General features: G+C 37.8%; 1 protein-coding gene across 2 annotated transcripts; it reads left to right on the top strand.

The window, feature by feature from the left end:
- On the top strand, nucleotides 1–22,177 carry LOC134537511 (sentrin-specific protease 6-like). Of its 2 annotated transcripts, none has more exons than XM_063378018.1 (11): nucleotides 1–381; nucleotides 3,203–3,372; nucleotides 5,116–5,232; nucleotides 6,687–6,914; nucleotides 7,279–7,388; nucleotides 8,464–8,564; nucleotides 9,728–9,828; nucleotides 11,801–12,023; nucleotides 15,598–15,771; nucleotides 16,888–17,243; nucleotides 20,911–22,177. In XM_063378018.1, the coding sequence occupies exons 2-11, from the start codon at nucleotides 3,263–3,265 to the stop codon at nucleotides 20,915–20,917; spliced, it is 1,527 nt and encodes a 508-aa protein (XP_063234088.1). In that variant the 5' UTR covers nucleotides 1–381; nucleotides 3,203–3,262; the 3' UTR covers nucleotides 20,918–22,177. The 2 variants fall into 2 exon arrangements, with proteins under 2 accessions (XP_063234088.1, XP_063234089.1); XM_063378019.1 differs by lacking the exon at nucleotides 1–381 and adding an exon at nucleotides 484–660.
- The last annotated feature ends 425 nt before the right edge of the window (nucleotides 22,178–22,602 follow it).

The raw sequence follows: 22,602 nt of genomic DNA, 5'->3' as shown, positions 1-22,602 counted from the left end.
AAATACAAAACAATATACATTTTGTAAATAAACTAGCTCTAATTTGTAATCCATAATGCTATTTTTCAAAAAGAAAATTTGGTTTAGGCTACGCTCAATGTAAAATTTGACCAATAGTAGGGAACTTTTGTTTTTAAATGATTTTATACACACAAATGTTTGCAGCTTTGTTGAAATTAATTTGTTATTTATGAATGACAGACCGAAAGTGTGGTTATATTATTTTTATTATCTTGATCTAGCGTTTTTTAAATGTTTATGTGCTTTTATTTTGTACCAGTAAGTTGTTTTATGACTATATGTTATCTGAGAATCCTGATGGGCGTAGTAAATATTGTTTCTTGCCCATCAGTTAAACAAAACTCCCGTAGAAACTTGGAGGTAAGTTTAAGAACTAAACGTTCGTGAAATAACATGTATGTGTTTATTTCTTTTAAGTAAAAAAAATATCAGTAAGCTGAAATTATAACCCGACTATACTAATACAATAAAACAAATTTAAAGTAAATTGATTTACGCGTATTGTTTAGTGGAATAATGTCAACTAGTAAAAAGTAAGGAATTAGGCAAATGTTAAAGCAGTGATTTTGAGAGTAATTGTTTAACGACTGGTGGACTATGAAAGGAGTAGAAGATAAAGAGGAGTGAATTGGACCGCAAGTAAGTATAAGTGGTAAATGTTAGATTGACAAAGATGTGGGGTTGGGAGACTCAAGAGAGAAACGTTACGCTGAAGTTTGGCCCCCGGGTTGGGTGGAGGGAGGAGAGAGAAAGAGAGAGCATATTGTTCAATCAGTGTCTGGAGGAGAGCAAACCTTCTGAATATGGGAAGGATGTGGAAGGAGTACCAATTTACAAGGAAGTATTAGACAAGGCTAGTTCAGCAAGTTTCAGGGCAGCAAGTATGTAAAAATATTGGAGAGGAGAGGAAGCAAATATGTTACAGATGAGATCAACTGCCTGGTGTGATTGGATGGGTTACAAGGGGGTTTCTTGAGGAACTGAATGCAGGAAAGCAAATAGAGGAATGTATTGTTGACTTTGAGAAGTTACCATATGACCGGTTGACTAGCTGGGGGAACAGACTGCTTGCGGATAAGAAGGATGTGAAGTTTTGCAGATTTTTAAATGTAAGAAATCAAAGGCTGCTTATTTCTTCGATATGCTGCATTTCCTTGGGAAAAGAAATTCCAACAATTCTATATTTGAGTGCTACAGACATTTGTTTATTTTCCCAGACAAAAGCATTTTTAAATTCCTACTGGATTATGAGAAATTTTCTAATTGGTAGAGTTATGAATTTGAGGGAAATTGTGGGGTAAAAGGATTTGAAAACAAGTAAAATATTGTTTGGAAAAATATTAAAATTGCCTAAACAAAGATATTATAGTGAGTGTAATTATGATAATATTCTGTCAGATGGGCTTTTACGTAAAGTAAAAAAAATTCAGATATACTTTTTCAAATACTAGAGACTTACCTGTATTTACCCTGAAACCAGTGTTTCTTAATTCCTACTGATTTCTAAAAAATAACTGTTTATAGCCTACATTACATTGCCAGTGCATTGACGCGGTCGTGGCATTTTTTTTTATTCCCGTGCGGGTCTGTGTGTTCGTTTTGGAGAAATTGAGTAAACAGAGGTATTGTTTTGATAATCAAAGGAATAAATATGAGAACTTTATTGCAATTATAAGAAAATTTACTTGAAATCCTGTAGAAGTCATAGAAATTCCCAGTGATAGTAATTTGAAGGGGAAATGTCATGCTTGTCTGCCATTACCCAGACTGTGAAAGCATTTTTTTTTCTTTTTGATGTTGTTTAATTTCATATTCTGAAACACTATAAGATTGCATATACAATATTCTGTTATAATTTAAATTTTTGTTGTATGATTTTTGAAGTATGATGATTTTAATGGAGTGGAACATTGCATGGTGCAGGCAGGATTATTATTTTTATTTCTTTCAGTGTTGACACCCTGTCAGAGGAAGACAAGGGTTACAACAGGGGCACTACAGGGAATTGTCCTGGGACAACTTCTGTGTTATAATGATGAATGACTTGGGTGTTGTGTTTTACAGCCTGTTAAGATTATTTGTGGAATAACTGTGTTTTGTGCAAGTTGGTAGGAGGACTTGTACAGGCTGGACGGATGGAGGATAGAGAAAAATAAATGTGTCTTAGGCAAAGAGAATGAGGTTCACTGGGATAACGTCAGATCTAGAGTGGGGGAGGGAAAACCAGGTGCGCAAGAAAGTGTAGAAAAGTTGAAGGGCACTGGGGTCTGGTGGGGACGATGCTGAAATGGGCGGGCAGAGCGGTAAAGGAAAGAGCGTTCGCCACGATGATCAGGGCAGTCCTGGAATATGCGGCTGCGATCTGGGACATTCCCAGGAGCAGAGGTGAAGGATTCGGAGAAAGCACAGCAGTGGGCAGTCAAATGGGTGGCGGGAGTGTGTTTAGGAGGATTGAAAGAAGGGAAGGAGACATTCACAGGACATCAGTAATAGTTAGGGACACTCCAAGAGAGAATTCAGGGCTGCCACTCTAAAAAAAAACACCCAAAATTGGATTTTCTTGTTTTATTTGTAATAATTTAGTGGAGCTGCATCCTGATTTTTCAGTTAGTTCGCATGTAATTAACAGTTTTCATATTCAGAAGGGTAAGTTAGCAACACAAAATATATACAGTAAAATCATGTGAAGGGTTTATTAGGTTAGGGAATTAGCATAAAAAATTTCTGATACAGTATTTTTAATGTTGCTGACGTAATGTAACCAACTTTTCACTTTGAATCAATTTCTGACATGTGCGTGAAACCTAACTTAGCAAAAAGTTGACACAATTACAAAAAACCAATACTAAATTTAATTTAATTACTCACCTATTTTGGAGATAGGTGTAGCATCTTTACGACCAGCAGGAAATGCTAAAATGATAACATTCTATTCATTTGCCAGAAACATTATTTTCAGCTTTGCGCTTCTTAAAAGACGCTACAAGAAAATAAATCTGCCTGAGGTAATAATTCTAAAGGTATTTCTGTTCCGACAATACAGAATTGTAAAAAGAAAATTCAGGAACTCGACAAATCAATTTTTGCGTCAGATAAAAAGGAAATATTTTTTTCAAATGACCTTTTTTTTTCTCAGCCTCCCACCGACATTGAGTACCACAGACACTGCTGCGTGTTGCAGTTCTGAACGTGCGGACAGGGCTGAAGAGTGGTGGAGCCATCCACGTCAACAGCTCGACCCATGGACGATGTGGTCGACCTCACGCCCAACGAGAAGCACGAGCACGACGGTCGGCCGGGCGTAGGCGCGGATCCGCGCAACAACTTGCCGCAGACGCAGAAGCAAGTGTGGTAGGTGTCTGCGGTCTCGTGGGTCTCATGTCTGCCGTTGTACCTCAGCGTGTCTTCGGGGGGTAGCTCGCGACATCAAGGTTCACCGGCATTCGCATTGTTGGATATTTTGTTGTTTTAATTCCAGGTCTTTATCGATATTAATAAAAGAGATAGTTCATCTGTCTGTTGCGTAGCAAGCATATGATGAGGCCTGAAGTCTTTTAAATTTGGTACATAGATTTTTTTTGGGGGGGGGGGGGGGAGGATGTTGTTTGCATATTGCAGCATTTTTTAAAATTTTGTTTTAGTTCTTTTTGAATAAAATTTTCAAGGGATTTTTGGCCACATTTTCTCGATAGTTCCATGGCAGTAACTATTACATTGTTCACACCTTATTCACTTCCCGATTTTAATCCAGTCTTTCTGTTATAATTTTTGCCATCATAATGATACACTATAATTTGGTTAAATAAATGCAAATTTGAAGGCTTTTAAAAACTTTGAATCCACTTTGGAGTCTTTGACTTGTATTTCTTCCAGTTTATCGTTGAATTCTGTAGCAAAGCGCGGTTCTCAACTAAAGAAATATTTTATTAAAAATGTTGCTATGGAGGTTAATTTGTTTGCGTTACTCGCTGTCAAGTGAATGACCACGATGCAATAAGCTAGGTAAAAATTGTAATTATTAATATTTGACTGACTTTTTTATGAACATCAGTAGAAATTGCAATAAAACAGACTCATAATATGGAAATGCAATAAACTGACTTAAAGGGTAAAGGAAAACCTTAATGATAATGCATATTGGGGTATAGACTTCCAACTCACTTCAAAATTAAGTAAATAGAGTATAACTCATAAATTATAGTATGTCTTAACGCTTAGTTGTAAAAATGGCAGCTACTGTTGCCAGATTGATACTACTCTGCTAGTTAACATTAAAAAATTATATTTTGAATGCCATTATTATTTATGAGTTTTTTTTTTTTAATTTTTAATTTTACTTTTTGATTTTTTGAAGACCATGCATATTACATTTATCATTCTGAAAGAAAAAAATTTCATGGTGACACCAATTATAATTTTATAGGAAAAACTATTTGTAGCTGTCTGTCACTATTAACAAAAAGGCAGTCTTTTAAATCATATGCTATTCTTAAACAGAGCCAAAATTATAATATTTAATGATATGAAATATTTGTTGACAAACTGCTAAAAAGTCCCAAAAGGGTCATTCCATATGAAATCAACACACTAAAATAAATTTACTTGACAATCTTAGAATTTGATGAAATTCTGTATGAAGGTTGTCCTCATAGAGATTAAGAAAAATTACATTTTTTTTTCAAACATCTTAAATGGTTTCAAAATTACGGCTATGTAAAGTTCCCCAAAATCAGCCAAAAAAACGTAACTGGCATATTTTGAAAATCACCATAGCTTTTTTCCTAATTGAGCTAGAGAGATTGGAGTGGTGTCATTTTACTCAGTTTTAAATGCTCTTTCTTTTGATTTACAACACAACATACTTTGTTATAAAAAAAAGTGTTTTTGAGAAATCAAATTCTAAATATTGATTTTCTCAAAAAGTGCTTTTTTGAAAATTTTTAATTTTTTTTTAAATAGTTCATACTTTTAGTAATTGATTCTCAAAATTTCAAAGTGGGAGGCTAATGGGTTCATTTCTTACTGTGAGCGGGACACCGTGGGTTATTGCCTCGACGTGAGCGCTGGGACAGAGCATGAGGGTTGTTGTTGCAGCATGCTGATATATCCCCCGCCCCCCACCAAGGGCGGCATTGCCATCAATGCTGAAGATTTTGCCTGTCTTGCACCGGACGAGTTCCTTAACGATGTCATCATTGACTTCTACTTGAAGTAAGTCATGTGAACCGTCGGTGCTCGGCCGAGGTTGTTGCCTTCGGTGGTCGGCTTGCTCTGCAGGAAGTTACTATTTAAAATAAATCGGAAAGGAGTGCGGGTTCGACTTGTCAGCCGATGGCCCCCTTTTTTTTACATTACATGTTTGCCTTTAACTTTCAAAACATTTTTTTATCAAGTATGTTAAGTATTTTTTTTACTGTTTTTTTATCATAGATGTAAATTCTAAATTACAAACTATCACTGATTCTCAGTGAGATCCATAACAAAAAAATGTGTAAAACTACTACCTATATATTTGATGTACATGTAATTTCTCATAACCCATCTAAAAAAAAAAAAAATAGAATAATGATCTACCTTATAAGCTCTTCACAAGCGTATAATTTTTTTTTTCTTTTACCTTTCTTTGATACTCTTGACGTACATTTAATAGTTAAAAAAAAAAATATGTAAAATAGTATTTTTCAATGATAAGTCAATATGCGACAACATTCTTTATTATTATTATTATTATTATTATTATTATTATTATTATTATATGCCTCCTTCAAATTTTGTAATTTGTTTGAAGAAGGTACACATATACAATGTTTCTATCTATGTCCCTCTATAAATCTCACTATATTTCTCTGTGTGTGTGTCTATATGTAAAGATATATCCTGTACTGTACCCTCTATGTCTATATCTTCGTATCTTTATCTTTAGCTTTACAAAACAGAAGACGAACTTTACTTGTCACAGGTGTGACATAGGTATAAAAAAACATGCACGTATTCTAGTGCAATGCTGTTTCAAAATTTCAAAGTAATTGGTGAAGAACTTTCGGAGATTTAAGATTTTGAACAGCTGAACAATTACATTTTTAATTATTTATATTTGTTAATATATATTTGATTCAACATTTCAAATCAAATATTTTTTAGACTACTGGTTACAGATAGATACAGCAAGCTGGACTAATTAACAAAACATTTAAATTAAAAGATTATAACTTGTATGCAGTCAAAAATATTTTTTTATAATTTTTTTTTTCCGCAACTTGCTTATACATAACAAATAACTTGTGATCATGAAAAAAAAATTAGTAAAAGTACTCTATTTTTATGTATACAATCAGTGGGATAATCAAGATCATTTTCAAACTTAAAATTTGATTGTTTAAGAAAAATTCATTGCCAGGGTTTTTATTTCTTTGCTTTTTATACCTCTCCATAATAGTTCATGTATAATTATCTCATTTTCATTTTACTGTGTTTGGAAATTTTGTTTTTATTCTTTTGAGGTGTAACAAAAAAAATGTTTCACTATACATTGGAATTGATTAGAAAAATAATTTAATTTTTGATTCAAATTTAAAAAAATTGTATATCAGGATTGCCAGAATGGTACTGGAGGTTTCCTATCAGTGTCTGGGCACGCACGGAGCGAGCAGGTGCGTTGGGCGCAGGTACCTGATGAACACGATGCTGAAGGAGGAGGAGCAAGCCTGCACGCACCTCTTCAGCTCCTTCTTCTACAAGCGGCTGACGACCAAGCCCCCGGCCGCCCGCGGCCAGGCCCAACCGGACGCCTCCCCCCTCTCGCCCGCCGAGAAGCGGCACTCGCGCGTGCGCAGCTGGACCAAGAACATAAACATCTTCCACAAGAAGTTCATCCTCATACCCATCAACAAGAAGTGAGTGCTGTTCCCTTGCCTCGTCTGCATCACGGTGAAACCCCCGGTCGAAGCTTCGCAAGTGAATTTTCCAGTTAGGGGTACATTTCCTTTAACAGATCCCATAACCAGTGCAAAACTTATTTAATTCCTTTTTGTGAATAATCGCAGTACAAGTCTCCAGAAATGTAATATTTGTAAGTGATGTCAGTACCTCAATATAATTCTTTATTTTCAGGATTTTGGGTAGGTCGTCAAAGTGCGAGTCTTAATTTATTATCTTGTCCAGTGTTTTTCATTCATTTACACACACCTTGGTGAGAATCGACGTATACTCGCTCCACTCGTGGTCGGATACTGACGTGGACGTGACGGCGTGTTGCAGTGTGCACTGGTTTTTGGCTGTCATCTGCTTCCCGGGACTGACGGGCCCCGTGCGGATGAGCGACGATACTCCCCTGGACGTGATCGAGGAGTCCCGGCCCAGGAAGTCAGGTGATGGCAGTCGCTTCTCCACAGTAGCGGATCCAGAGGGGGGGCAAAGGGGCTCAAGCCCCCTCCAAAAGCATCTGGGTCCACTATTGTTTTAGTGTTTGCCTTGATAAAGCCTAATCTCAGCTGGGTCCAGCCCCTCCCATACCAAAATCCTGGATCCGCCACTGCTTCTCTACCTGTCTAAGTCTCCTCAGACAAGGCAGCGAGGGATTTCAGCTTACGAAATCATTAAGAAAATACAGTGCGTGCTCGCCTTTTTAATAGACACCTGATAGTGCTCGAAATTTGAGTTTTGAGTCAATTTTTTTTATTACTCAAACTCGAGCTTGTTGCTTTTCAAAAACTCGAAATTTGAGCAAGCTCAATTAATGACTCTTTCATTATTTTGGAATTGAAGTCTTACTACCCTATTATCCTTTACTTTACAATGTAACATGACCTACTGTATATACATAAATACTGTAGAAACTTAATTTTACGTACCCGGGATTTACAAATTCCTGTAATTAAGATATTTTATTACTTGTACCATAATTTTCCCCATAGTATTAAAGCATTTTATTCCCACTATATGTTCGAGCATTTCCCTCAGTTTACGTTGTAACAATGCTGCATTTAATAGCAAACCATCAGAAAAGTTTAGGCTGAGCAAAGAAAATAGAAAGTGAATAGTGTGAAATTTATTGTATTTAAATGTGTGTAGTCACTGCAGCTTCTTTTGCCAATGTAAACAACTTTTTTTTTTGGCCAAGTGCCGCTGTAAATCATACGGCCATGAACCGAAACTTTGGTGACGTAAAGGCCAATGAGATACACTGTTACTGTGCTATTTATGTTCACGATGTGCCTGAAAATAGCCACACCGAGTTCAATTTTGCTCATCCAGCCATATAAGTAATTTTTAAAAAAATATATATTTGGGCACAAAACATTTCCACGTAATTACAGATGTGTGCGGCGATGGCTAGTGTGTGACCAGATTCGCAGTGGGATAGAGAAATTAGGGAGGGTGGGAATTGCTCGTCTCCTCTGCTGTCTGGGCAAGCAGATGACGCTCGCTTGTTGCCGCGTGCAGGCAAGATGGCGACCATCGTGCTGGACGCGGCCGAGTGCCTGTCGGACCGGGACGAGGCGGAGAGCGAGGAAGAGGACCCCAGCGACGTCAGCGAGGACGACGTGAGTCCTTCCCCCCCCCCCCCCTCCCCCGCCGCTCGGCTTTCAGCTCGTTTCCCCTCGCGTCCGGGTCGAAGAGGAGTACCTAAAATACTTGTCAGCAAGGAGTGTAGTTCACCAGCAGTCTAGTCATCACAGTTCTGTACCACTCATCAAAACTAGTCATTTATTTGTTAACTGCCTTCTATGTTCGAATCCATGCATTTCAAGTTTGCCACGCAAAATTCGTCAACTCGGAAACGTGTTATTTTCTATTGGTTCAGGGTCGTGTTAGGGCATGTAAAATTTTCGACAATCCAGTCGCACTGAAGAAAGAAACCTAGTGTTGTTCTCGTGTTTTCGGTTTAGGGTTTTTATGTATAAGAAAATACTCATGAGCAAATGGCGTTTGTTCTAAATCTGTTAATGAACCTACATATACCCAAAACTCCATGCTTATGGTTATGGTCACACCTGTGTAGCACTTTCTATGGGTTTTAGTGTAAGGCATGTTACGCCACACCCATCTCATGGATGGAGGCATTGATGATGTGTAATTTTCTTTTTTTTATTGTAATATTTTTAGTTGAATAGTTTTCCCTATTACATTATAAAGGGTTCTGATTTTGATGTTGACAAGTATGATAAGACATCAGCTGCCACACTAATATTTATGGCTACCAATTTAGTAAAGCTTAATGAAGTACTAGTAAAGTTACGAGATGTGGAAAGAAGAAGGCCACAGTTTTACAGGCACTTGTTAATGTTAGCTATGATAACTTCGGCTTGCTGTTAATCAACAACGTGAAAACAAGAACAAAATGAAAGAAAAAGGCAGTGTAGCAATAAGGTTGAATGTTTGGGAGTAAAATCCTTTTTTAGGGGATTTATTTTGTGCATGCTTAAATACGTACCCTTGTTTTCCTAGTTCTTTGCAGCTAATCTGAATGTATTTCAAGCCCTGCATTTCTGCTTTACCAAGATAGAGACTTTGATTCCTGTTGCAGTGAGACAGTGGGTATTCTCGGTGCTACGCCCGATTCCCCCCCCCCCCCCCCCCCCCCCCCCCCCGTCCATGTGTCCCGCCAATTGCTCCATTCCTGATGGGTTGCCTCTGAAAGGGAGCCCGGCAGGGGGGCGCCGGCGGAGACGGGCAGCGACACTGCAGCTGGTGCCGGGTGTTGCAGGTCAGCTCGGAGGGCCCCGGCAGGCACGTGTTGCTGCCCAGGAGTCTCGCGACCGCGCCGTCCACCAGCCGCGACAAGCCGCACCCCGAGCCCATCAAGCAGTATGTACTCACCCGCAACCAGCCTTTACCGTTTAGTATTTGCACCAGCAAATATTGAGCTGAAACCACGCAGATCAAAATCGAAATAAAATGATCGAAGATAATTAGTATGACATTCCATATATTAACCCACGCATGGGTCGTAGATTTTATTCCGATATTTAGTTTTAAAAAAAAAAATAGTGCTAATCTTGTGTAAGTTTTCCAATTTGGGCTTTAAAAAAAAAAATATAATTACACTGTTGTTCAGTATGTGCATAAATAATTCTCCTGAATTGGTTTTTATTTTTAATGTATATATAACATCATATGTAAGTAAACATTGTTTATTTAAAATATCTCAGCAGTGCTATTGTTAGAGGCAAGATTTTATGGTGTTATTATAAGGCAAAATTGGGTTTTAAAAAAACAGATTTCGGTGTTATCGATTTTATAATGGAAGACTTTTAAAAGCAATCCGATACATAACTTATCTAATGTATTAAAAAAAAGTATTTATGCAAGAGAGAGATTAATTATTTTTAATGCATAAAAACACATTGTAAAATCTTAATAAAATAAAGAATGGCATGTGTTACACTTACAGAATGGTGAAATTTTAATCTTAAACTAATGAACTCTAAACTTTGAAAATAACTTAATAAACTGTAACATGGTACAGTTAATTTTGTCAAAAAAATCTCCTTTGGAAAGGTATGTTCGTATGTTAAATAAAATTCATTGTATTTGTACTTCTTTCGTAGCCAATCTGCAGTTGGTAGGTCACCACCACCCTTCACACACTCTTTAAACCATGCTCTAAGTGCAGGATTGTCCAATTTCTCCACCGGGATACAGTATTTGCTGAAACAAAGGCTTCAGTTGTTTTTATGATAAAGTCTTCTTTATCATTTTTGGCCCTTTTCATTGTAACTACCGACTCGGAAATAGAAACTTGCTTTTTTGTGGGTATCCCACTCTTTTTACACCTTTTATGTTTTTCACTCGACACACGTTTCACCAAAGTATCGCGTCTTTCATGTTCGAGCCGGCAGTTGCAAAATTTACACATCAAATTACTTTCACACATGTAAAAACCTTCACCAACAAACTCCTTAACCCTCTCGTTTGCCGAGACTTTATTCTTCGGTATTATGAAATATTTGTGTTTCAGAATAATTTACATTGATTACCCGAAGCAAAATTCAACAAGCCTAAGTTTAAACCGCTTGAAATCATACAATATAAATTGAAAATACTACCGTTTGCTGGTTTCGTGAAATAAACAACAAACAAAACATTAGTTTTGGATAGTCTTAGATTCACGTAACTAAAAAAAAAAACTTCAACACAAATAAAACATGCTACACTAGCGCTTCGTTGCGGTCAAATGCGTCAAATTGGTATCGCAACGTCCAAATATACAAAAATTGTTTCGTGTGTTCACTTCACCATCACGCGTCAACCATGTAGTCTTTGGTGGAACTTCTGAACTTGTGGCAGTACGCATCTCGTAAATTAAGGTTATGTTGCGGACTTCGGCATATTTCGCATTATTTCGCGGGCTTCGACATATTTTGTTTTATTTCGTGTGTATAACCAAATTTCGGTGTTATTTCATTTTATCACGATTCCCCAAAAAAATCGTGCCTCTAGCTATTGTGCTTTGTCTGCCCGGCCGGCGCCGGGAAGTGATGGGGTAGCATTCTGCAGGAGGAGGAGAAATTCTAAAAAATAAACCAGCCGGAGTTTGTGTGTGGGCACTATGTAAGTGCTTGTGGCCGACATTTGCAGGGTCTACCCTTCTGCGTGTAAATACGGTTAAGCTTTGTCTATAATGGGCAGTCGCTTGATTATGAAAATGTTTAAATTATTTGATAAAAAAAAATGCTTTTGCCCGGCACTTTATGGTGGCATTGGCGACAGTTGTTTGGTGTTTTATCGACGAGGACGGTCGTGGCCAGAGAGCAGTCGAGTGTGGTGTCTGGTGCAGGCCTTGCATCCTGATCTTCGACTCTCTGCGCGGGGCCAGCAGCCACGGCCGCGTCATGGCGACCTTGAGGGACTACCTGCGGGTGGAGTACCGCCTCAAGATGGGCAAGGAGCGCTCCTTCTCGCGCCACACCATGTGCGGGGCGGTTCCGCGCGTGCCCCAGCAGAACAACTACACCGACTGCGGTCTCTACGTGCTGCAGTACGCTGAGGCTTTCTTCAAGGTGCTGGTCGCTTTCGTTTACCGCAGCACAGTTGCCTCGCCCAGTTTTCAGTTGCGATGAGTGTTTCAGGGATATTTCAGTATCCCCCCACAGTACCGTATTGGTCCGAAAATAGGCCGACCTTTTTTGCCAGTTTTGTCAACCTTGAAATCGAGAGTCGGCTTTTAATGGGGCACTAGACAAAATAGTATAATTAATACATACATTTCAAGGAGAATCACTTATGGCATAAAACTGTTATCAGGTATACAATTCATTGGCCTAAAATTCCGCCGTACTTACGTGGAATCAGTAATTTTTCCAACTTAGAAATTTAGTAAACACACTTAACCCCATTAACGTATCATATTGTAAGTTAAGTACACAGATGTGGTCACTTGTAGCACATAGCTTTTAAAAGCTCGGTCTGGTTATTTTTGAACTGTATTTAACAGGCTGCTGTAATTTTATTTGCTTGTAAAATGTGGTATTTACAGTAAACAATTGAATCGGTCATTGTAAAAATGCACTTAGTCCACAAATCACAATTGTGGGATTTTAACTAAAACTGTTTTAAACAAAATGTTCAACTGTTATGATGTTAAAATTTTTTATATAAAATTTCTATCATTAAAAAAACATATTAAACTGATGTCCTGTCTCAGATTACACTTAGTTTCTAATATATAAAGCCTAAAGTCTTTGGAGTTAGTTCCTTTTAACAGTGAATGCTGAAAATATTATGTAAATGATTGAATATTACTAAAAAAACACTGATATTTAAAAATATTAAGACAGTCATTGATTGTTATTAAATTCAGTAATGTTAAACAACCATTTTTGGAAAGTATTTCAGTCATTCGTCCTCCACTTATACAATTGTTGGCCATGATAAAATGTCTTCATAAAATGATAGCGTTTACGTGTCACCCACGACATATTTTACAACTTTCTGGATGTCCTGCAGCTTTAGACGATTAATGAGCACCTTTCCTGCAGGGTATGATTTTGGAATAATCATGGAGAAATGATTATTAATGCTGGGCTGAGCCAAAGGAAAGGTGTATGTAACAAGTCCACCAATAAAAGGACATGCCTCAACTACTTCTGGCCTTGCTGCTGAATATCTGAACTCCTTGAAACAGGAAGGAGTAAAATTCACTTTACAATCACGAGGAGTATCTCTTCCCACACATTCTATAGCCACACAGTTTTTCTTGAAGAAACGAAGCCATCATGTATTGAAGTCCAAAATGTCTTCAGTCTCCATCATCTTTACTGTGACGTTTGACTTACTGTGTACTAACAGACTAACATATTCTTTTGGAGTGTAGATTCTATCACATTTCTTAATGTTCTTTTTGAATAACCCAAAATCCCTATCGCAGGGAAGGAATGAATGTCCTCTTACAGGATAACAATGTACAATATTTTGTAACATTTTATTTTGCACCAGTCCTAAGCACATGCAGATCATTGAATGATTTTTGTTTTGGCCAACACAGCCATTAGAGTACAAGTATAGGTCTGTTATATCTTTAGACACACAGTGAGTTATGTAGCCCAATAAAAATGACTTCATTGGCACCTTTCTTGGCCACGCCCTCGTGATATACCTACAAACACGAATGGTGGGATTTTAAATTGTGTACACAAAAGCAGTTTACCCATAACTGACATAAGTAAAATATTTCTTGGACTGGTATGTGGGGTAAGGGTAGATTCTGCATGAAGTCAAAAACTATTCCTGCCACATGGGAATTTTCCTTGCATAACTGTTCAGTTTGTTTTAAAGACTTGTAAAATTTTTGGCTTCTGCGTTATGAACAACTAACTCCGATTCAGCGGCACGTTTTACAATTTCCGCAAGATGAGGACTTTTCAGTTTTGTTGTCAGTTCTTCGCACGTGCTGCACACATCGATTTGTGGTCTTCCAAAGCGATACCGAAAATTCTCATTATAATATTTTCTGTAATATTTGTAAGACACATTTGTTTTTTGGTATTTATCTTCGTAAAGGGTGTGCATTTGCTTTACATCTAACTTACCATCAAGATACTTCACCTCTTTGCATGAGTAATGAGTAGTTTTCACTGGGAATGACTCAATATGTTGCTGGATGTTATTTCTTACTGTGTCTGACATTTTTTGGCAATGGGATTCAAACCACGCTTATCTTTAGGATTCTCTCCTTTCAGTAGCAGTGCTGCTAACCTAAATACTCTCTTCTGAGACACAGCATGCAAACTTAAGAAACCTTTCTACATACCATTACTCTTGTATCTCATCATCAAAAATTCAACATCACAACAATACCAAATATAAACAGTACATCCATAGACAAAGAAGGTGGAAAACATAAAATCTTTTGATGTTCAATAAAACTTGAAATATCAACTAGACAGGCAGAGACATCTAACAGAGAAAGTATAACTAATGCATCATATAGCACTGCAAGATTGAAATGTGCTGCAATCTAAAAGCCTGTCATCAATAAAAGGAACTAACTCCACAAATCAATAATCAGCATTAAAAGGAACTTAGTCCATGGACTTAGTTCTTTTTAACAGAGCCCGCAATAACGCATATGCCTGTTTTATATCTATGGAAAGTAGGGACTAAGTTCCTTTCAACATCAATCAATCCGGCGAACCCGAAAATTTTCATTACCATTAAAAAACATTTTTGGTAAAATATGGACTTAGTGCGTTTTTACAATGACCGATTCAATTAGTAAAAACAGCAATTTTGCCGTAAGGTTGTTTACCTTAGTATGCTTTATTTACTCTTCTACCACAGGAAAATCAAAATAGGTTAATGGCACCAGTGTTGGCAACTTGTAGTTGCGACACGAATAAAAAAAATACCGGTATATACCAACAGTAACAAGAACAATAAAAAAACCTATTTGCAATATTGGCTGTTTTATGGTTAATTCATACACGTTTTACATGAAACCAATTTGGGTTTTTTACGTCAAAATTAAACGTACCGGTAAATGTTTTTACGTCACAATTTCTATGAACTTAGAAAATGTAGCCATTGCCGTATAAAATGTTGGCACCACTACAAAAGAACGTGAAGATAAACGGAAGAATAACACATTTTGTCAGTTCAATAAATACTAACTTAGTTGAAGTGTTACTGTGGTAATCATTTCAGTTAGTTATTAGTTAAAATTTATTTTTCCCTGATTTTGACTGTGCTGTAGAAGGGGTCGGCCTATGTTCGGACCAATACGGTAATCAGATACTGTTGAAGCACACTTACTACCCTGAATGCAAAACATTTCCTCAGACTGTTTATTTGTATATTAAATATTTAAGCATCCTAAGCTTTCAATACTTGTACAAAAAAAAACTCTTATTTACTAGTACTGGATTTAAATGCAGATATTTTAAGAGTGCATTCTCAGGACATGAAAAATTTCAGAAAAATTAATTTTTTATACAGTAGAATCTCATTTTAAATTACATCGATAAAGCCTCAACTTTATACTTTTATACTTTATTCTGAAAGTCTAGTATCAATATGTAGAGTAGCAGGTGTGAAAAAATAGGGCACGGCTGTGACGATAAAGAGCGTTGGTTTCAGGAGCCTCTGAGGGACTACCGCTTCCCCATACGGTCGCTGCGGAACTGGTTCCCGGAGAGCGTGGTGCGCAAGAAGCGGGAGGACATCCGCAACCTGCTGTCGCGGCTCATGAGGGACAGCTCTGCCAGCCTGAAGCTGCCCGACGTGTGCCCGCTCAGCATCGCGGACGAGGAGGTGAGCCCTACTTCCCTCTCTCACTCTCCCCCCCCCCCCTCCACACTGTCTCGGTCCCAGCTGCGACCCGTCACTCCCGATCTGCCTGCTGCATGAGCGATGTGTAGGGGCCTGTTCTTTTCGCGATCGCGATTAAATGACGATAAACGCAAAATCACCATAAAATACAGTTTTTACGCGAAATCGCCATAACACACCGTTTTTACACGAAATTTAGTATTAAAACGCGAAATCGCAGTGTTTTTATGCGAAATTTAAATACTGGGTAAAAGAATTGTCTCGTCACTGGTAAACAAACACCGCAACATGGCCGCCACTGAACATTAGTCGTAAATGCACGAAAGCATACAAAAGCTTACACACGCTCACGTTATAATGTTAAACCCAAAAATATACTATAAAAATACGCAAAACTATGGCGTTTATTTTCCTTTTCGGCATAATGTTTGGATAGAAACAGGCGAAGTTTTAAAACACCGCTCGGGGCAGTGACGTCAGCTTGGAACAACACCGGATAAATACAAAAGCAAGCAGATGATTGGGCGAACGGTGGCGGTGTTTGGAACATCCTTACGTGAGGCCATACCACGTCAGCCGGGGGCGCTGGCATAGTTGGAACAGCGTCGTAATATCAAGCAGAAAGCTTTTTAAATCGCGCCAAAAACGGAAAAATGTAAAAAAACATTCATTTTCGAATGGTGTGACGATGATGATTAGTTGGTCAACAGTGTGTTATAGATTTTGTTAAAGGGATTAATAGTTTTCCAGATTAGTTTATGGGAACGAACTAATAATCAGTGTCTAAATCAAAAGTTTGTCATATAAATATTATGCAACCTACCTATTTGTTTAGGGTATTCAGTAATGAGTAGGTTCAAGTAAAATTATTTAACTTATATAATTTCAGATATATTTACGGTAACACACACACACTTTTTTTTCATGTTTTTAGTACCACTTTTGTGTTTTTAAGTAAATTTTAGCACTCCTTTAGTGTTTTTAAGTGAATTTTAACACCGCTTTTGCTAATTTGTAATGGCGAAATCTGAAACTTTTATTTACCACTTTCAGGTAGCCCTAGCAGTGTGTTGTCGGCTGGAGAGCTGTGGCCCGCAGGTTGCAGGCAGGCAGGAGGCGGCGGTGCCGAGGAAGCAGGCGGCGGCCGGGCCCAAGGAGCTGCTGGTGCGGGCGGTGAGCTCGGCGAACGCCAGCCCTCGGTCGCAGCTGCTTCTGTACGCCCCGCTGATCCCGCGCCACGCCACCTCCCGGGAGCGCATCGTGCCGATACAGCGCGACGGGCTGTTCCGCCTGTCGGTGGACTACCGGAGCGACGAGGAAGAGGGGCAGCCGCGCACCCCTGCCTCCTCCAGGCACACCCTGGAGGTACTGCGTGCCAAGAGGATAGACAGGCACCTGGATCGTGACCACGCCCCTTCCCCGCCGAAGAAGTGCCGCAACAACCGGGTCACAAGGTAACGGCCGGCTCCTCTACACAGTATAGGAACATACTCGTGTTCCAGGTTCACCGTCATTTCAAACAAATTTTTAACCAAACGCACCTGACCAAAAATCCTCTGTGTAGTGCTGCGGTCTTTCAGTTGTACATTGAAACTCTGTATTTGCGTTCTCTGTATTAACTTTTTCCTGCATTCAACTACAGTAGAATCTCGTTAAAGCGAGCACAGTAATAGCGAGAACACGGCTATAACGAGGTATTTTTGAGGAATTTACGGCGTGATCGCTTGAAGCCCGCTTCAGTCGCCACCTAAGTGCGTGGCTTTAAAAATAGAATCCCATCCTTTCTTTCTTTTATCAAACTTCTGCTTGGCTTCAAGGCCATGGTATGCTCGACTCGAATAAACCAAGCCTTTGAATATACATATACTTGTACGCATTTCATAACATTGTTTATAACTATGTTATGCCAAAAAAGTCAGAGCCGTCTTTATACTTGATGCTAATTGATCGCGTTAATAATACACAAATATTTATAAACTTGTTTGGAATTATTTCAGTTGTGACACGTTTACAAACACGTCATGTTATTTATTTTACTATCTGACAAATAGTAGGCACTAGAGCTGTAGCAAACCGTATGTATTCGGTACTGAGTAACGGGTGCGCCATCTAGTAACGAGTAACGAAACGTTACACACGGCTGCATCTTGTTACTCGCATTTTTCGTATGTTTTACGCATGCGCGCGCATATTAGATGAATTTACGTTACAAAGAACGAGGTTTGTTTATTAAGTAAAGTATAATTTGGAAATTCGTCATCCAAGTTTTTTGACTGTTTATTAAAGGTATTGTGTGTGTAGACAAAGTTTGAGATTGGAACAGAAACAACGTAAGAAAGTATTTTTTACAAATTAGAAATATGTATGTTTTGGTTTTTATAATCACGTATTTTCACGTTTTTTTTGGTTGTTATCTTAAAAGAGATAATATTAAAAATCCGCTCTAATGAGATTTAATTATTTCTTGGTTAACAAAAACTATTAATTATCAAATATTGTTAATTGTTTATATTCAATTTATTATTAGGTATTTACGCGACGTCACACTGTACGCGTACGCAATACGACTGGATTCGTTGCTGCAACATAACATAGCATGTTATGCGGTATCCGAAGTAACGAGTAACGTAACGATAGTAACGAGTACTAATTGTTATAGTAACGAATACATACGGGTACACATTTTTTCTTTATTTTTACACCTCTAGTAGGCACTACCTTATTTATTTCCGAATCACTAGAGCAGTTTTCTTGTAACTTTTGTTTCGGTCAGTTGTTGGGGTATCTGTCCGGGAAAGGGGTGGTGATGGTTTGAGTTTAATCCCAAATTTATTTTCTAAAAAAGTTGACAGGTTTCTTTAAATGAAAAAAGTATAGTTTTCCAGCGACTATTTCGTTTGAGGCGTACGTGCGTTGCCGCACTACTGCTTTTTTGCAAGGAATTAAATCGTCGCGCTACACTAGCACCACCGAACCAACATGGTCGTCAGCAGACAGCCCGCGTCAGCAATAGATAGCAGGACAATGCTGCGTCGGCCGCGGGCTGAGATGCTATACTTACGTGGCGTGGTAGGGTATTCTGGTTATTTTTACGCAATCGGTGATCGCATCCGTACTTATGGGGTATCGTTTTAAAGAGAATTCACACATCTGCTCACTGAATTTAAGATTTCGTTAATATAACCTGTTATTTTCCAATTATACAGGTTTAAACACAATTTTTATGCTATTTTAGGTTAATTTTTATTTTTTGGGGGCCAAAATCTGTCCAATTCGGTTATAGCGAGGACACGGTTATAGCGAGGATCAAACCCGGAACCGTGACACCTCGCTATAACGGGAGTCTAGTGTACTTTCTTTAGGTCCCACAATGTAACATAAAACCATGTTTTATCGCATAATTGTCACACTCACGTAATCACACTATTATTTCAGGGTGTCATAATTAGGAGAGGAAAAATTCTCTCATAAACGTTGCATATTGTTTTTGATACCGCTATTAGATTCCAAGTGCTTTGTGTAGGTAGTAAACATGACTTTGCCAAAGATCACAGGACAGTTTTCAGTTGCAGTCAGGAATGGAAAAATACTGTGATTACTGATTACAGTAAGGATCATTTAAGACATTCCCACGCAATATGGTCAGATGTTTTGGCTGTGCCATTTGCTCCATTATATTTACAGTTACATAATTTTATTCTATGTAAGTCCCCTTGCCCTAAAACTTTGTTTCATGTACAAATGAAACCATGTTTTTATTTAAGCTGAAATCCATTGTTTGTTAGAATATTACTATTTACATATTTAACTAACGGAAATAATAAGTATCCAATGTGTGTAAATTCTCTTATAAACATTTTTTCAAAGTTATAATCTTTTATTTTTTTTGTCACCTCTGTGAAGCATTTATGTAAATGAAAATGTAGCCAACTGCTAGTTAGCATCATACATGTTTGGTTATTTTGATTCCTGTATAGAGTGCATGCATGTAATCTAACATCAATATCTTGCTGATTGCTTAGCATACGCGCACTCTGTCTCATGCTGAGTAAACTACATTTGGTTGCCCGGCCCACACTTTTTCATGGTTAGTGTGTACTATGACAAATATAGTTATTTATGGTTACGCTATGTTTGTTCCTACTCATGTTTGAGTCACATTTTTAATTATCAATGAAGTTAATACTTTTTTTTAAAATGAAAGACTGTTTAATTTTAATTTTACTTCGGAACACTCCGCTTGTAAAAAGGAGAGAAAAAATAAATTTGCAGTTTTTCTCTAAAGTGAATACTTCTTGTGTATTTATCATGCTCTGCATTATTTTAAAGAATTAACTATACGTTAAATTTTGTGTCTGAGTTTAGATGTTTACACATCACTGGCTAGTATGGAAAGACTCGCTCACTTTTTTCTAATGAAACAAGATTTTTTTATTGAGTTGTTAGATTATTTCTTTAAAACTAACATATTTCTTGCTGTAATGTGAATTGTAGATGGTTTCATGTAGATTAAGATTTTTTTTAATTGCAAGTTGATACTTTAATAAATAAAAGTTAGGTATTATCTTTTCGTAAACCTTTGCTAATTCCAAAAGTGACATATCCTTTTAAACAAAATGGCAGCTAGAAACCAAAGTGTTAAGATTAAAATGTGAAGAAAAAATATTATAAATGGAAACAAAAAAATTCATAAACAGAAAGTTAAACAAAATTGGTCAGCAGCGTCCCGTTTTTGATTTGAAATGGATTAGCTTTAAAAATATTTATTCTTTATTTTTTATTTGCTAGTTGTAAGTGACCCAGCCGTGGACTTAATAGTGAAACGTGTGTGTTCAGTTGACTGCAATTGTTTCTGGAGTATTGTTTTAATACTCTTTGCTCTATTGGCCATCACAAACCACAGTGATTGGTTGTTTCATGAGTGATGGCACAGTTGCGTGTGTGAGAGAGAGAGAGAGAGCCAGAGAGAGAGAGAGCCAGAGAGAGAGAGAGAGACAGAGAGAGAGAGACAGAGAGAGAGCCAGAGAGAGAGAGAGACAGACAGAGAGAGAGTGAGAGAGAGAGAGAGTGTGTGTGTGTGTGTATGCATATCATTTGGAATTCTGATGATTGTCGTTGCAGTTCGTGAGAGACGATCTGGTCGTGTGCGGCCGCTCATCTGAGGAGCATGCAGCTAACCGATCCTCCGTCGGGACTGCTGGTCACCGCGCCGTGACGTGACTCGAGTCGCCGCCCGCTGCGGAGGTTCCATTGATGAGAGTGCTCCCGAAAGCTGACTCCTCACTTCACATCTCGACCAATTGTCCTAAACTTGGAAGAAGTGTGATCTCATTGTGCTCTATAGCCCCCAATGAGCTGTATGTCTGTCTGTCCGAAACATTCTGGAACTGGCTTTTCTGAGTTTGTAGCTCTGAGCAGCAACCTCTCACTTACAAGAAATTTTGTTTTTGAAAGTTCCCCATTCTGATTTATAACTTGATCCTCGCTTGTTTGCATTGTACAAAAAAAAAAAAGAATGGAAACAGGCTGTCTGACTACTTGTTATGATTTACGTTAATTTAAAAAGTACGTAGTTCGGCACAGAAGTTATGTGTTTGTTCCTTGACATGGCTACGCGGTTAAGTGAACACACGTTAGCTTTACAGAAACCAAATTTTTGTCATATTTTATGGCTAGTCTCCTAGCAGAACTGTCAAAAATGCATGTTACATAGTACACTGCAGATGTATTTCATTTTACCAATTTTTTTTTTGTGCAAAATATGAATGATTTTTCTTGAACATTGTAGTTTGTGTCAAACTATGAATCAGTGTTCAAATATTCTTTATCTTTCTCGGAGTACCAAAGAAGATGACATGCGTGCACATTGTTTTTGTCACGTGATTGGGACGCGTTCTGTTTAAAACTAATTTACGAGTGTTGAGAACATGTGTGTGTGTATTCGCACACACATGTTTATACATGTGTGTGTATTCACACACACATGTTTATGTGCACCTAGCATTCAAATTCTTGAGCTTCTGTGTGTTTTACATGAACTTCATTGCAGTTTAGTTATGTGCATTGGCTTAAAGTGGGCTTTTGAACATCTCTAACACGTCTGTTGAGACTTAAACTATGTACGTATGACACTACGTGATGATGTGTCAAGAAAATTAAACTTTTGTAAATGTAAAATGATATGTTTTATTTTTAAAATTTTAAATCAATTTTTATTATTACTTCTCATTTGGGAATGAGTTTGGTTTGTATGTACTGTTTGTTTTCTAGTGATTGTGAATAAAAATGAATACGTCTTGTTAATTTGGGTAAGCACTAGTAGTGAATGATGTCCACATGTCCGATGTGGTGCATTTGTATTCTAATATATCAACACTTATCAAGTTAATTGGGCTCTTCTGAAACAAATTACTTTGTATGCATGTAGCGTGATGATTTTGAAGTGTTTTGTCAGTAGATAGTAATGTAACACTCGCTATCTTCATGCAGTACCATTATGCCAGACCTGAATAAGAAAATTGATATTAGAATGCCAATTTATCTAATAAATAAATATAATGAGCAGGTCTGGGTGTTTATTTTGTTGAGTAACCTTAGTCAGCCATATCATCTTCAATTATACCAGTGCAGGAGTGAGAATTCATCCAGTTTATACTCTCGCACTTACCTCCCATCAAGTTTCTTTGCCACGGCTTGTTAGCAGTAGTTGTACCCCCCCCCCCCCTTCCCCCCCCCCCCTCATACATCTAAGTAATACAGTGAATCTCACTGTAAAGTATATATATTCAGGTCCCAACAAGATTGTTTACATTT

Source organism: Bacillus rossius, chromosome 12 (assembly GCF_032445375.1).
Source record: "Bacillus rossius redtenbacheri isolate Brsri chromosome 12, Brsri_v3, whole genome shotgun sequence".
NCBI classification, from domain to species: Eukaryota; Metazoa; Arthropoda; class Insecta; order Phasmatodea; family Bacillidae; genus Bacillus; species Bacillus rossius.
The sequence above is the reverse complement of the archived record's forward strand: the minus strand, read 5'-3'. Positions and strand labels throughout refer to the sequence as shown.